The sequence below is a fragment of the Dioscorea cayenensis genome, chromosome 6 (assembly GCF_009730915.1).
Source record: "Dioscorea cayenensis subsp. rotundata cultivar TDr96_F1 chromosome 6, TDr96_F1_v2_PseudoChromosome.rev07_lg8_w22 25.fasta, whole genome shotgun sequence".
Taxonomy (NCBI): Eukaryota; Viridiplantae; Streptophyta; class Magnoliopsida; order Dioscoreales; family Dioscoreaceae; genus Dioscorea; species Dioscorea cayenensis.
In genome coordinates, this window is record NC_052476.1 from 18,926,158 (window position 1) to 18,938,849 (window position 12,692).

Consider the following 12,692-nt stretch of genomic DNA (forward strand, 5'->3'; position numbering starts at 1 on the left):
GATGAACCAACACCATGAATCAAAGTTTTCACTCTCAATAGCAGCAAAGGCAATGGGATACATGCAATCGTTAGCATCAATCCCCACATCTGCCATTAGATGTCCCCCATAGTAACCCTTCAAAAAGCATGCATCTAAGCTAATAATAGGGATGCACCCAGCTTTGAAGCCATTCTTGCATCCATGTAGACAAACATACATGCGCAAGAATAATCTGGCCTCTAATCTGCAGATTGTTGTATTCCCTTCATTAGTTTCCCTCAGCTCTTGCAAGTAATCATAGATCCTAGAATATTGTTCCTTTGCATTCCCGAAAACCACTTCTAGTGCTAGTGTTTTAGCTCTATAACACTTGCTAAGAGGCACAAGTAAATTAAAATCATTTCTGACATCTTGTTGCAATGAAGTGATGGAATAATGATGATCATTAGAGAACTTGTGCAAGTAATGGGAAGCCATCCACCTAGAAGTGACATTCCTATTTTTCATTTCTTATAGGCAAGTGTGGTTACTGGTATATGTTTTAATCTGCCATGTGCTATCTAATGTATCTTTTCGATTAAATGGAGACCCCCACAAGACCCATGGACATTCTTCTCTGCATATGGCCTTAACTCTTCTTTTATCATTTCTCACAAACTTCAAGTTATACCTATTCTTTCTCCCCTATTGCTTCACAGCTTCCTTAAGCGATTCTCTACTAGGAAACAACATGCCTTTTGCGAACATAGGGTTTTACATATCTGTTTTAGTGTTAAACTCTGGAAATCTTCTAAATGATCTGTTAGATGCATCATCAGAATCAACAACACTTTGCAATGAATCTGAATTATCATACTCTGATTCTTCATTAACAACATCAGAATCCATATCCCTCTCTATTCCTAGATCAACATTATTATGCACACTATCCATATCCCTCTCTATTCCCAGATCAACATTAATTTCAAATGCTTGGTCATCATCATCATCTAGATCATAATCACTTTCATTAAAATCAGAATCTGTACTGCTATAACCAGGGCTAGACATACTATTACTGGCCATGGAATTAGGAGACAATTGATGGTCTAAAACATTGGAGTCCACCTGAAATACATTAGCATTCATTGACATCATTCATTTACACTACAACAGCAGTAAGATACAATTACTGGTTAATAGAAACTCAAACATTAAATCAGAATAACAAGTGTAGAAAGTCATGATATTACTAAACTCATTTATAAAGAATCAAACATTCTTCTTTAAAAACTTAAGCATTGTTCTATACAAACTCATTCTAAGATTATTCTAAACATATAAATTATGCTAAACATAGTTAAGCATCAACTCATACTGACTATAAATTCTTTTGCAAATTGGAATCCCCTGAGTATATGTGGATTGAAGCAAAACACAATGGGGAAAAAGAGAATGTAAACTAGAAAATTAATAGTGTTATTTAAATATGTTATAAATGAGACACATTCAAAGATGATGCCTTTTTCATCCAATATAATGCAAGAATATGATTATGATCTCACAACACTAAGTTAACTATGTATAATTTCAAATAATAAACATACAAACCCTTCATAAATATAGTTCACGACCAATACATTGAAGAAACTTTTAGAGCAATTGATGAAAAATCCTCACATTCAACCAATGAAAAAAAAACACTCATCCAATTTTATGTTGAACAACAAACTTACTAGTAAGATTTATATGATCACAGAATGCACACCAACATCAGATTTTAATAAAGATCAGTTATTTTCTAACAAGTAATTGCTAAAATAACTGAGCCCATGAACATGCATGAAACGAAACTTTCGCGATCTCGGAAAGAACTTTAATCTAAACCCACATCCAGGACAGTTTTAGTGTTCATCAACTACAAAATAAATCAAAAATTCTAATCCCTAACCCTTATCTATATTTGTACCTGAAAGAATTCTAAACCCACATCTTTGTACCCAAAAAACTGTAAATCCTACTAAAATCAACCACAAATTAAGGAACAAAACTTCATAAATGAAAACATGGTAATATATAACTAATACTTGTGAGGAAAAAGCAAATGTCAAGGAATGAAAGTGAAAATCAGCCTGATCTTGCTCATTTGTTGCCATAGCATCTGACGATGATGTAGCTCACTAAAACAATGTTTTTCGAGGGCTAAGGGTTCTCAAAATGGGAAAAATCTCAGAAAAAACTCTAATATTCTCGGTGTCGATCTTCTCAAAAGGGAAAATCTCATAAAAACCCTAATGTCCTCAGTGTCGATCTTCTCAAAAGGGGAACACCTTAGAAGAACCCTAATGTCATGGTGTTGATCTTCACGAGGGTGAGAGGAGATGGGACGTTTGCTTTTTGGCACGGAGAAAATAAACTCCTCCACGTGTAATTCCAGGTGGCATGAGCAAACTCTTTTGGGTGAGACGTGGCAAGACACATAGGAACGCCGTTGATGGAGTTAGGCCCGGTGACTTAAATAGGTGTGAATTTTAAGTACATGTAGCCAATTGAAATTTTTTAAAGTACGGTGACTAAAATCTGAGTTACTTGAAAGTTGGGTGACTAATTGAATAGTTTACCCTTTTAACAATCACTACTTGTCATGGTATCTTGTGAGAGGATGTCTTTTTTTTCCACTCTAGGGTTGTATGACAGGGGGATTTATTAACTCGGCTTAGTTCTTTGAAATATTTTATAAGCGTGCACAGGATTCTAATCGTTTCATATGACGTTTGACCGAGTTAATATATCTCTAGGAGATCATTAAGCCACCATAACTGATACATTACCATATTTATCTAACCCTTGACTAGGGCTGTAAATGAGCCGAGCCGAGCCGAGTATCACTAGGCTCGAGCTCGGCTCGGCTCGTGAAAAATCGAATCGAATTCGAGCATTGACTGAGCCAATCTCGAGTAGCTTACGAATAGCTTGGCTCATTTACACTCCTACTCTTGACACTTTTTTGTGGGTGGCACTTGTTGACTTTGTAAAGAAAAAAACTAAAAACTAAAAACTAAAAGATGATCTTTGGTCTAATACAATAGGGGGACATTAGTCATGCACTTCATATAGTAGTTACGTATGAATGAGCTAGTTAAATTAGTTAACAAGAGATGACACTATGAAGCAATTAATTCATGGGGAAAATAAGGCCACTATGAAAAATCATGCCGCCCTTACACCAAAGAGTCTATGTTTTGCACATTCTAAAGTTAAATATTTCCCTTCATGGTTGATCAAACAGTGAATTCACCTCCAAAAACTATGTGCCATTTGTTCTTATGGTATACTTCAAAGTTATCACTTCTCTTAATCCTTTGGCCATTTGGAGTCACTTACATGAAGTGCAATAGGTCCATCCTCCCACCCAAATGCATCAACTTTAAACTTTATAATAAAAATAATAATAATAATAATAATAGTAATAATAATAATGTAGAACAATTCATAAGTCATGTTTGGTGACAAAAGATATTGTGTTTTTTCAAAGTTTAACCCCGAAGCAACTCCATTTCATCTCCATAGTTTAACCTCTCTCTCTCTCTCTCTCTCTCTCTATATATATATATATATATATATAAATCAATATTGAACAGAGCGGTTGTATATATACATCTCTGCATGTTAGTCTTGCTATTTTTTAAATGATAGTTTAGTTGTCGCAGTATACTTATCAAGTTCATTATTTTTTTTAAGAAAATGATAGGTTTGGATGGAGGAAAACCAATAAAAAAAACAACCATAAAAGAGAAGCTACTGAAATAAGAATATAAATTTTTCTAGGTAAATTTTTTAGTAGGACACTAAATATTGATCTATTTTCTATTTAATCATTGTATTTTAATTTATATCAAAATAATTATTCATTTCATATTTTGGATCAGAAGATCACATAGCTTCCATGTCATCTAAAAAATATCATGACATTCACAATGTGCCACGCCATCTTAAATTCCCCACACTAGATCACAGTTCTCGAGAGGAAAAAGAAGAAGAGAGGATACAAGATCATTTCCATCTCCATTTCAGACAAATTTAATGTTTTTCACTAAAATCAGATAGATAAACCACTCTTTTATTGAAATGAAAAGACAATCACACAGATGACAAGCAAATCCAAACGATGACAGTACAAGAAAAAAAGCATCACAATCCACCAAATAATGAAAAAAAGACTTGACTGGTAAGGACATCAAAAGTTTGTAGAAAAGCATTAGTAACACTTAGGAGACAATCACCATAAAGTGAACCATCCATCCTTTGTGTTACTAGGTCACTCAAATCAAATCCAGTATTTGACAGAGGATGTGCCAAAGCTAGCCCTCCAACTTAGATTGTCCCATAACATTTATTTTACCAAGCTCCATTACACACCAGATGGATAGATAGATAGATAGAGAGTAATTAATCCTTGGATTGAATGAGGACACCATGAAGAATTATGCCACCCTTCCAATTAAGAGCCTCTATTCCATACATACCAAACTTATACTTTCCATGCAAGTTTGATTCAACAGTAAACTCACAGCCAAAAACTTTATGCCATTTATTCTTCTCATAAGCTCCAAAGTTATCACTAATCTTGATCTTTTTGTTTTGACCACCTGGAGGTGCTATTTTGAATGAAACAGGCAAATCCTGCCACCCAAATGCTTCATCTTTGAACTTTATGACATAGTACAATTCATAAGTCTTGTTTGGTGACAGGCCTTGTGTTTTTGCCAAGTCTAGTATCCCTTTTGCTTCAAACAAACATACTTGAAGCAGCTCCATTCCATCTTCATACTTTAACCTGTACATATATATATATCATATATATATATATATATTATACAATAAGTTTTATTCACGTCAGTTTCTTTTTTTTATAAATCTAAAAGACATTTGATGACAACTATTACATCATGATTAGGGGTGGCAATAAGTTGTCCGGATCTACCGGTCGGTCGGAATAAACCGGATTTGGACAAAAATTTTAGTAATACAGGCCGGGTCCAAACATATTCTAGTTGTCCGAATTTAAATCCGGGCCTGGTCCGGCCCAAGAAATCCGGACAACCGGACCATTATATTTTTAAATTTCTTATATATATAATGTTAAGTCCATGCCCAAGCCCATGTTTTTTATTGCTAATTAAATATAGTTTAGTATTTAAATGATTGTTCATGATTCAAAACCCAAGCCCATATATGATTATTTTATATATATATATATATATATATATATGATTGTTCATGTTTTTTATATACATTTCAAGCCCAAGCCCATATTTTTCTTATATATATTTTTAAATTTTTTATAAATATCCGGACAACCAGGCATTTGTTCATGATTGTCATTGAAATGTATATTAAATGTCTGGATTTAAATGTATATAGTTTAGTATTTAAATTAATTTTAAATGTATATTACAAGATTCAAATAAAATTCGGACATTCAGACAGCCCGGTTTTGAAAAAAAACAGGATTTGGGCAAGTCACACTTGTCCAGATTTAAAACGGGGCCGGGTCCGGGCATCTAATTTAGTTACTTATAATAGTAGTTATCCGGACCCGGATTTTTGCCACCCCTAATCATGATCTAACAATTGATATTTATAAGATAAGATAATATACAGAGTACTGTGCATAAAATGACAATGCAAACCGACTGGATTTCAAATATAAAAACATCTATACATGGCGCACTCTATATATATATATACACACAAGTAAGAGTGATTATTTACAGTGGTGGATTCAGAACTTTTATTTAGTGAGAATAAACTTAATTAAAATAAAATAAAATAAAATAGCTATTGAAAGTGGCAGCTGGTGAAAGACAAAATAAAAAAAAAAAAAACTTTTATCATACCATTTTCTATCATCTTTGGGAATTTGAACCTCTTTCCAGTAAGTCTGATCATCTCCCCAAGCAATCTTCAACCCTTTTGCAGGGAAGGAAATTGTACTTTCACCAAAGGAGTCCCATGTCTCCAAAACATCAAAACAAAAAACCAAATTAAAACAAAAATTAAAATAAAATAAAAATAAAAAGAACTTAGATAATGAATACGTAGAAGAAGAAGAAGAAGAAGAAGAAGAAGAAGAAGAAGATCTCTTTCTATAAATCTCACATATTCAAGAGGCTGAACATGAGAACCAAGCTTCTCCAAAGTAAGCTCTTCTTGTTGTTGGCTCATTTTGCTTCAAATGCTACCACAATCTTTCTACTTAGACTCCTGAAGCTTTTCACTCACATATATATAGAGGTAGATTGAGAAAAGTAAGATTGCTAAAGGAAAAAAAGAGCCAGAAAGGATTGTGTGCGGAGAGAGTTTAACAGGTGTATAAACATTGATAACGATTGTAATTTATTTGAGTTATTATGATGACTGTTCAGATTAAAATTCTATACTTTTTATTTTTTACTGTGTTATTATTTTAGTGTTAGTAGAAATTGGATTGACTAGCTATGATTGATCGAGTTACTGTTATGATTATATTACGACAATTTAGATCAAAATAGTGTGCATATAAATGGCATTGTGATGACCATTAGATTGAGGTCCAACGATTAATTATAAACGATTAATCGAGTTACTGTTATGATTATAATACGATAATTCAGATCAAAATAGTGTGCATATAAATGGTATTGTGACGACCATTAGATTGAGATTCAATATTTAATTATAAACTATTGATCGAGTTACTGTTATAATTATAATACGACAATTCAAATGAAAATAGTGTGCACATAAATGGTATTGTGACGACCATTAGATTGAGATCCAACAGTTAATTTTAAACATTCGTAGATGATGCCATATATACACACATGGACCCAAAAACAAAAAAATAAACAAAAAACTTTGCTGGACATTCACCAGAGAAAAGAGAATCCTTACCCAACATGTACTCTAATAATTTTTTATTTTATATTTAGATTAAAAAAGAAACTTTTAACAGTGGTCCTGACACTCAATTAGCCATCTGACCAAGCAAAAATTAAGCGCGTGACTGCTACACTCAAATAGCCATTGAAATGCCTGCCCACTGCACTTAAGTAGCCATCTAACCAACCAATCAAAAGTTTATTTTTTTCTTTTCTTTTTTTAACATACTGCTAATAAAATAAATAAAGACCCGCATATATTGGGACTTGGTCTAGGAGAGTCCAAAACCGTATGGCTATAATTATATAGCCCTTGGACATCTTATAATATATATATATATAATTTTTCATTTTTTTCTTGATCAATATAACCTTCTTTTGCATTTGAAAGGTCGCTTCATTCTCTAATTAATAAAGTTAACTTTAAAGTTACACTAATATTCATTATGGGCTTCATGTAATGATGTAAATTATTTCAAATAAAATAAAATAAAATAAAATAATAATAATAATAATAATAATAATAATAAATCACTTAACAAAAAATACAAAAAAAAAAACTAATCAAACACCATTAAATTTAATAAAACAATAACTAATAATATAACATACAATTATACAAATATAAAAAAAAAACTCATATATATGAATGGAAAACAATGAAAATAAAATTTTAAAAAAATTAAAACAAATAAAAGATTATTATTAATAAGCATATAATATAATATAATATATATTCATAATTTTTTTTGAATAATAGGCGACAAGCGCATTTTTTTATGAATATAAAAGCAGATCTAAACAAGATTGGAGCCCGGATGTACAGTATATGTACAGTATGAGAATATTATAGAAATCCCGGGTGAACAGTGTATGAACAATGCGGGGAACAGTACTGTTGGGGGAGATTTTTGAACCCATGACATCCCTCTTACACTTTGATGTCATACCATTAGGCTATCCAATGGTTGACTAATATATATTCATATTAATGTTATTATTTATTACTATAATATGTATTAACAGAACCGGAAGGTGAATGCAGTGAATGGTGTGTGATCCACTCAAATAAAAAAACCCAATCAGAATCAAGCAAATGATAGCATGAGGAATTTAGGTAGTATCAGTGATTTGAGTTTCTCAGATTATAATTCATTTTTAGTCCTCTGTGGGAGTTTTGTATTAGGAATATCTCTCTTTCTCTTCTCAATGTTATATACCGGAAGTTAACCTTAAGAAATTAGTCAAGCCACTGTAACTGATGCATTTCCGTACCCATTTGTCTTTTGCTTTATCGCTTATCGACTTTATGAAAAAATATATATATATACAGAAATAATAAAAATAAATAAATAATGTTCAAACATAATACAAACATACAAAAATAAACATAATTATAATTATATATATGACGTATAAAAATTAAAAAATAAAAAAACACCAAATACATAGAGAGAGAGAGAGACACACAATTAAACAATAAATCCATTTATTTCACTATTTAAATGAATGTTTTTAAACTAAAAAGAAATGCTAGTATTATTTGTATTGAGAGACAAGTGTTGGTGTGGGACCCACTAAAAAAAGCAATCAAAACTAAGTAAATGCGGGATTGTTATTATGTATACTAGTAGGGCGGCCCGTGGCGTTTACAGTGCAGATATATGTATATATATCAAATATTTAACTTTGTTTAATAAAATTAAAGATAGATATAGTTTAATAATAATAACTCAATTATCATAATATTATAAATAAATATAAATGAAAAAAAAACTAAAAATAATAAAGTAGATTTTTTTTTGTTTTTTACATATTAGAAAAAAAGACAATATGTTTACTTTTAAATACTTGCTTTAAAAAAATTAACAAATTATTCATAAAAAAATTCCAAATATAAACTCATATAAAATATTCAAATATAAACTCAGATTTTATTTTTAAAAAAAATAAAAGTAACTAAAAAATTTATATATATATATACATATAGTTTGTTGTTTTTGAACTATATATTTAGAAGAAAAAAAATCAAAAGATAACATCAATATTATAAATGCAACATTTAAAACTAAGACTAAGAATCTATACATACCTGTCTATCTATTATTGTTAAATTAAGTTCGTTACATGGGGATTCTTTCATTATATATATAGAAAGATTTCAACGGTTGTACAGATTTTTTAAAATAAAAAAATAAAACTGTTTTATCACGGTTTAAGTTTATGTTAAATGATAAGTTTTGACTTTATAAAACTATATCAGAGACAACCCTAACACATTTATTAAACTTTATCAGTGTATAATGCATTGACATTGAAATTTTTGGCAATATTTTGTTCAATGTGTTTGTATGTGAATCAGTGACTGTGACTAGACGATGCCATTTTGAACCGAAACCGTGGAACCGAACCAGAACTGAATCGCCAAAAACTGGAACAGGAACCGAAAAAACCGTAACCGTCCTAAAACCTGAACCAGAACCTTTATATGAGGTTCGGTTTCGGTTTCAAAATTTAAAAACCGTGGAACCGGCGGTTCAAACTGTAATACCCTGAACATGTGGATAACTGTTGGAAAATATATTCAGGGTATTACTACCGTGGTAGTAAGATTTTTCTACAGAGTAATCTTGTTGAGAAACCCCAAGTGAAAAAAAAATTTAAGGACCTAAATGTAAAAGTTTTAAAAGATTTTGGGTTAAAGAGTAATAGAAAAAGGATTGATATGAAATGTTTCTGCAAATAAAGGACTGGAAGGTAAGACGGAAGGGATCTTTTTGAAATATTGTGTTACAATCCAGGGACCATTGGATAATTTGAAAGGACCGTTTAAGAATACTATTTCATAATTCAGGGACCAGTGGTGAGTTTTGCAGGACTGTTTTGTTAGAAATTATATTTTGAGGGATTAAAAGTGAATTTTGGCTGAAAACATAAAGTTGGAGAAAAATCTAGATTTTTGATGGTTTTGTTCATCTTCTACTTCTCCTCCATTTGCTACAGTATCCGTGAGGGAAATTTTTTTTTGAAGAAATGGGAAGAAATTAGAGGTTTTAAGGAAGAGGGACTTGGAGATTGTCGGAGGAAGCTCGCCGGAGAGATGACCTTACTTGGTAAGAGTTTTTCTTGGTGTATTTTTCATGAATGAATGTATGCATGTATGTATACATGTGTATTTGGTGGATTTGATGAAGAAAAATGATGGATTTGAGTAGAAAAACATGCTTAATTATTATAGATTATAAATGTTTGAAATTGTTTTGAGAAAACCATTGTAAACATGATGAAATTGCTTGAAATGGAGGATGAGATTTTTGGTTTTACTGTAGCATTACTGTATCACCGAGATTAGGGTTTAGTTTGGTTAATTAAGTTGATGATGATGATGATAAGGTGTTAATGATGATGGTTGGATTGAATTGGTTGAGTTATATAGCCAAGTTGATTTGGTTGGATCAAACCAAGTTATAATTGAATGGGTTGTGTTGAATTGAATTGATTGAGTTGGGTTGAATCAAATCAAGTGAAGTGTATTTGATTTGGTTTAGTCAAGTTCACTTAAATGAAATGGACTTGGGTTTGGATGAGAATTGGAGTGGTTGGGTTTAATTGAATTGATTTTTGGTCTAAGTTTGATCAAAATCAAGTTGAGTGTGGTTGGACTTGAATTGATTGGTTTAAATTTGAGTGGGTTTAGACCGATTTGGGACTTGGTTTTGGATGTTGGGCTAAGGATTTGGGTTGAATCAATTCAAGGAAAATTTGGGTTCGGTTGAACTAAGCTGGTTCAACAGACTTTATATAAGAATTGGAGTTTGGTTCAAGGCTGGTTGGCTAGATTGAGGTTGGTTTTAGTGAAATTGAGCGTGGTTCGGTGGAATTGAGGTTGGTTCAGAATGGTCTAGCCTAAATTGGGTTTATTTAAGTGCAATTGGAGACCGGTTTAACTATGCAAGGTCGGGTTTTAATCGATTTGGAGTGAGTGGGCCAATTAGAGAGTCAGATATTGGTTTATTGTATTTTCTTTTGGGTTTAATTGTGATAATTATATTTATTTTTATTATGTTATATTGTTAGGTGTTGTTCAGTCTTGGGAGAGAGTTCCAGGTCTAGCAAAGAACCCAAGGGAGACCAGGTGAGTTGATAGTGGTTATTATTTAAATTATTGTATAATTATGATTATTTTGGAAATGATGGTTTAATTATAATTATTTAATTATTATTATTTTGAAATAATTATTTAAAGGCTAGTATTCTGGAAATGATGGTTTAATTATTTCATTTTATTATGTCTAATTGTGTATACTGTTGAAATATATTTATAACCATTTGCCGTTGATGTGCCATGACGATCGTATTGATATACATGATTTTGTATAATTATACGTATTTTCAAATAGTGGAAATACACATATATATGATTAAATTATTTGATTCATGTATTTATTTTTTATGGGTACATATGCTTTGATTTGGAATGATTTGTGGAACCATGTGAGCATATTAAAATGTTTTATCGGCATTGTTTGTGGAATTGGTTTTCATTCCTGGCATAGGAATGGTATCATGGATCTGGATTTTACTGGTATTATGCATTGTTATACTTTTGGCATTGACTTTGTGGAAAATAATGTTTATTTCAATGATGTGAATGCTTGTCCTGAATAAGGATCCTGTGATATGATTTATACCGATTGTATTATTGTTGTATCTACTTGGTGGTTTAGACTATGACGGCGGGCTAAGGCCCGACTACTGCAGTAGTGGGTCCCCACGGGCCAGCCTTTAGAGGTGGCGTGGTGGACATGGGTGTTGATTTCTACGAGGGTCAGTTCAGGTGGGAGCGTAGAGCCCTGACTGGATATTCATCGGGTAGCCGGGGTCACCGACCGGTGAACCGATGGGTCAACGTTAAGGACATGAGTTCCTTAACGGCTCTGAACCTAGCCGTGGCCACGGCGAAGGTTTAGAGAGTTTTCTAGACCATGTTATGCTGGGTGAGTGTTGGGTATTGCTTTATTTTGAATTTGAGATTTATGTTATTTTTGAATTGTGATGAGGGCAGTCTCTCACAAAATTTGTGTTTTCTGAGAAAATCGAATTGATGTTGATTTCTGTTGAATTTCAGTTTCAAAAGCTCTTTAAAGTTGTATTTTTCTAAATTACTGGTATTTGTGAAAGTTGGGAAAATTATTTGAGAAATTGATCTTTATATGTTTTATGTATATTACTTTTAAATTATTTGAAATTATTGAGCCACTATCGACCAACTGAATGTGCTGTAGTTGCAGGAAAAGGACCTTAGTAGATCACTGTTCGACTATAGAGCTAGTCATGGTTGAGTCCAGGACTGAAGTGGGTCTCCTCCTTTCTTTCTTTTTTGTTATTGGTGTCGTGATCTTGTAGCGGTTGTACCCGCAAATTTGAGTAGTTATACTTGTTGTATTTATATATTTGAACCTGTAGTTGGTGTAAAACTGTAAATTGTGATTTGTAAATCTGATTTGATTTCTGAGAGATGTCGGTTTCCAGTTAAAAAGAAATTTTTAACTGATGGGTGCCACATTTACCTCGGTGGAAGGGGTGGGTGTGACACAAACCGCCGGTTCAACTGTCGGTTCCACTTGAATCAAAAGATTCAAAATATCAAGTTACTTAGGTACATATATTATTATATCATATAAAATAATGTAATAACTTACGATATCTGATTAGGTTTGACTGTTTAAGACTTTGAGTTGTGTTAATCGTCTGATTAGGTTAGGTATGAACACTTGAATTAAACCAATTAATTAAGTTTTTATTTTG

General features: G+C 32.0%; 1 protein-coding gene across 1 annotated transcript; it reads right to left on the reverse strand.

The window, feature by feature from the left end:
* Window positions 1-4,065: 4,065 nt before the first annotated feature.
* Window positions 4,066-6,311, reverse strand: LOC120263775 (uncharacterized protein PHLOEM PROTEIN 2-LIKE A4-like). Its single transcript, XM_039271752.1, has 3 exons — window positions 6,124-6,311; window positions 5,862-5,980; window positions 4,066-4,798 (listed from the first exon to the last, which is right to left on the reverse strand). Exons 1-3 carry the CDS (start codon window positions 6,187-6,189, stop codon window positions 4,411-4,413), a joined length of 573 nt encoding a protein of 190 aa, XP_039127686.1. The 5' UTR covers window positions 6,190-6,311; the 3' UTR covers window positions 4,066-4,410.
* Between the last annotated feature and the right edge of the window lie 6,381 nt (window positions 6,312-12,692).

Excerpts from the sequence above, each read along its gene's own strand:
- LOC120263775 (XM_039271752.1), bottom strand. The coding sequence starts at position 6,189 with ATGAGCCAACAACAAGAAGAGCTTACTTTGGAGAAGCTTGGTTCTCAT. Across the intron at positions 5,981-6,123 it reads ATGTTCAGCCTCTTGAATAT|ACATGGGACTCCTTTGGTGA; the intron begins GTGAGATTTATA and ends GATGTTTTGGAG. Across the intron at positions 4,799-5,861 it reads CCCAAAGATGATAGAAAATG|GTTAAAGTATGAAGATGGAA; the intron begins GTATGATAAAAG and ends ATATATGTACAG.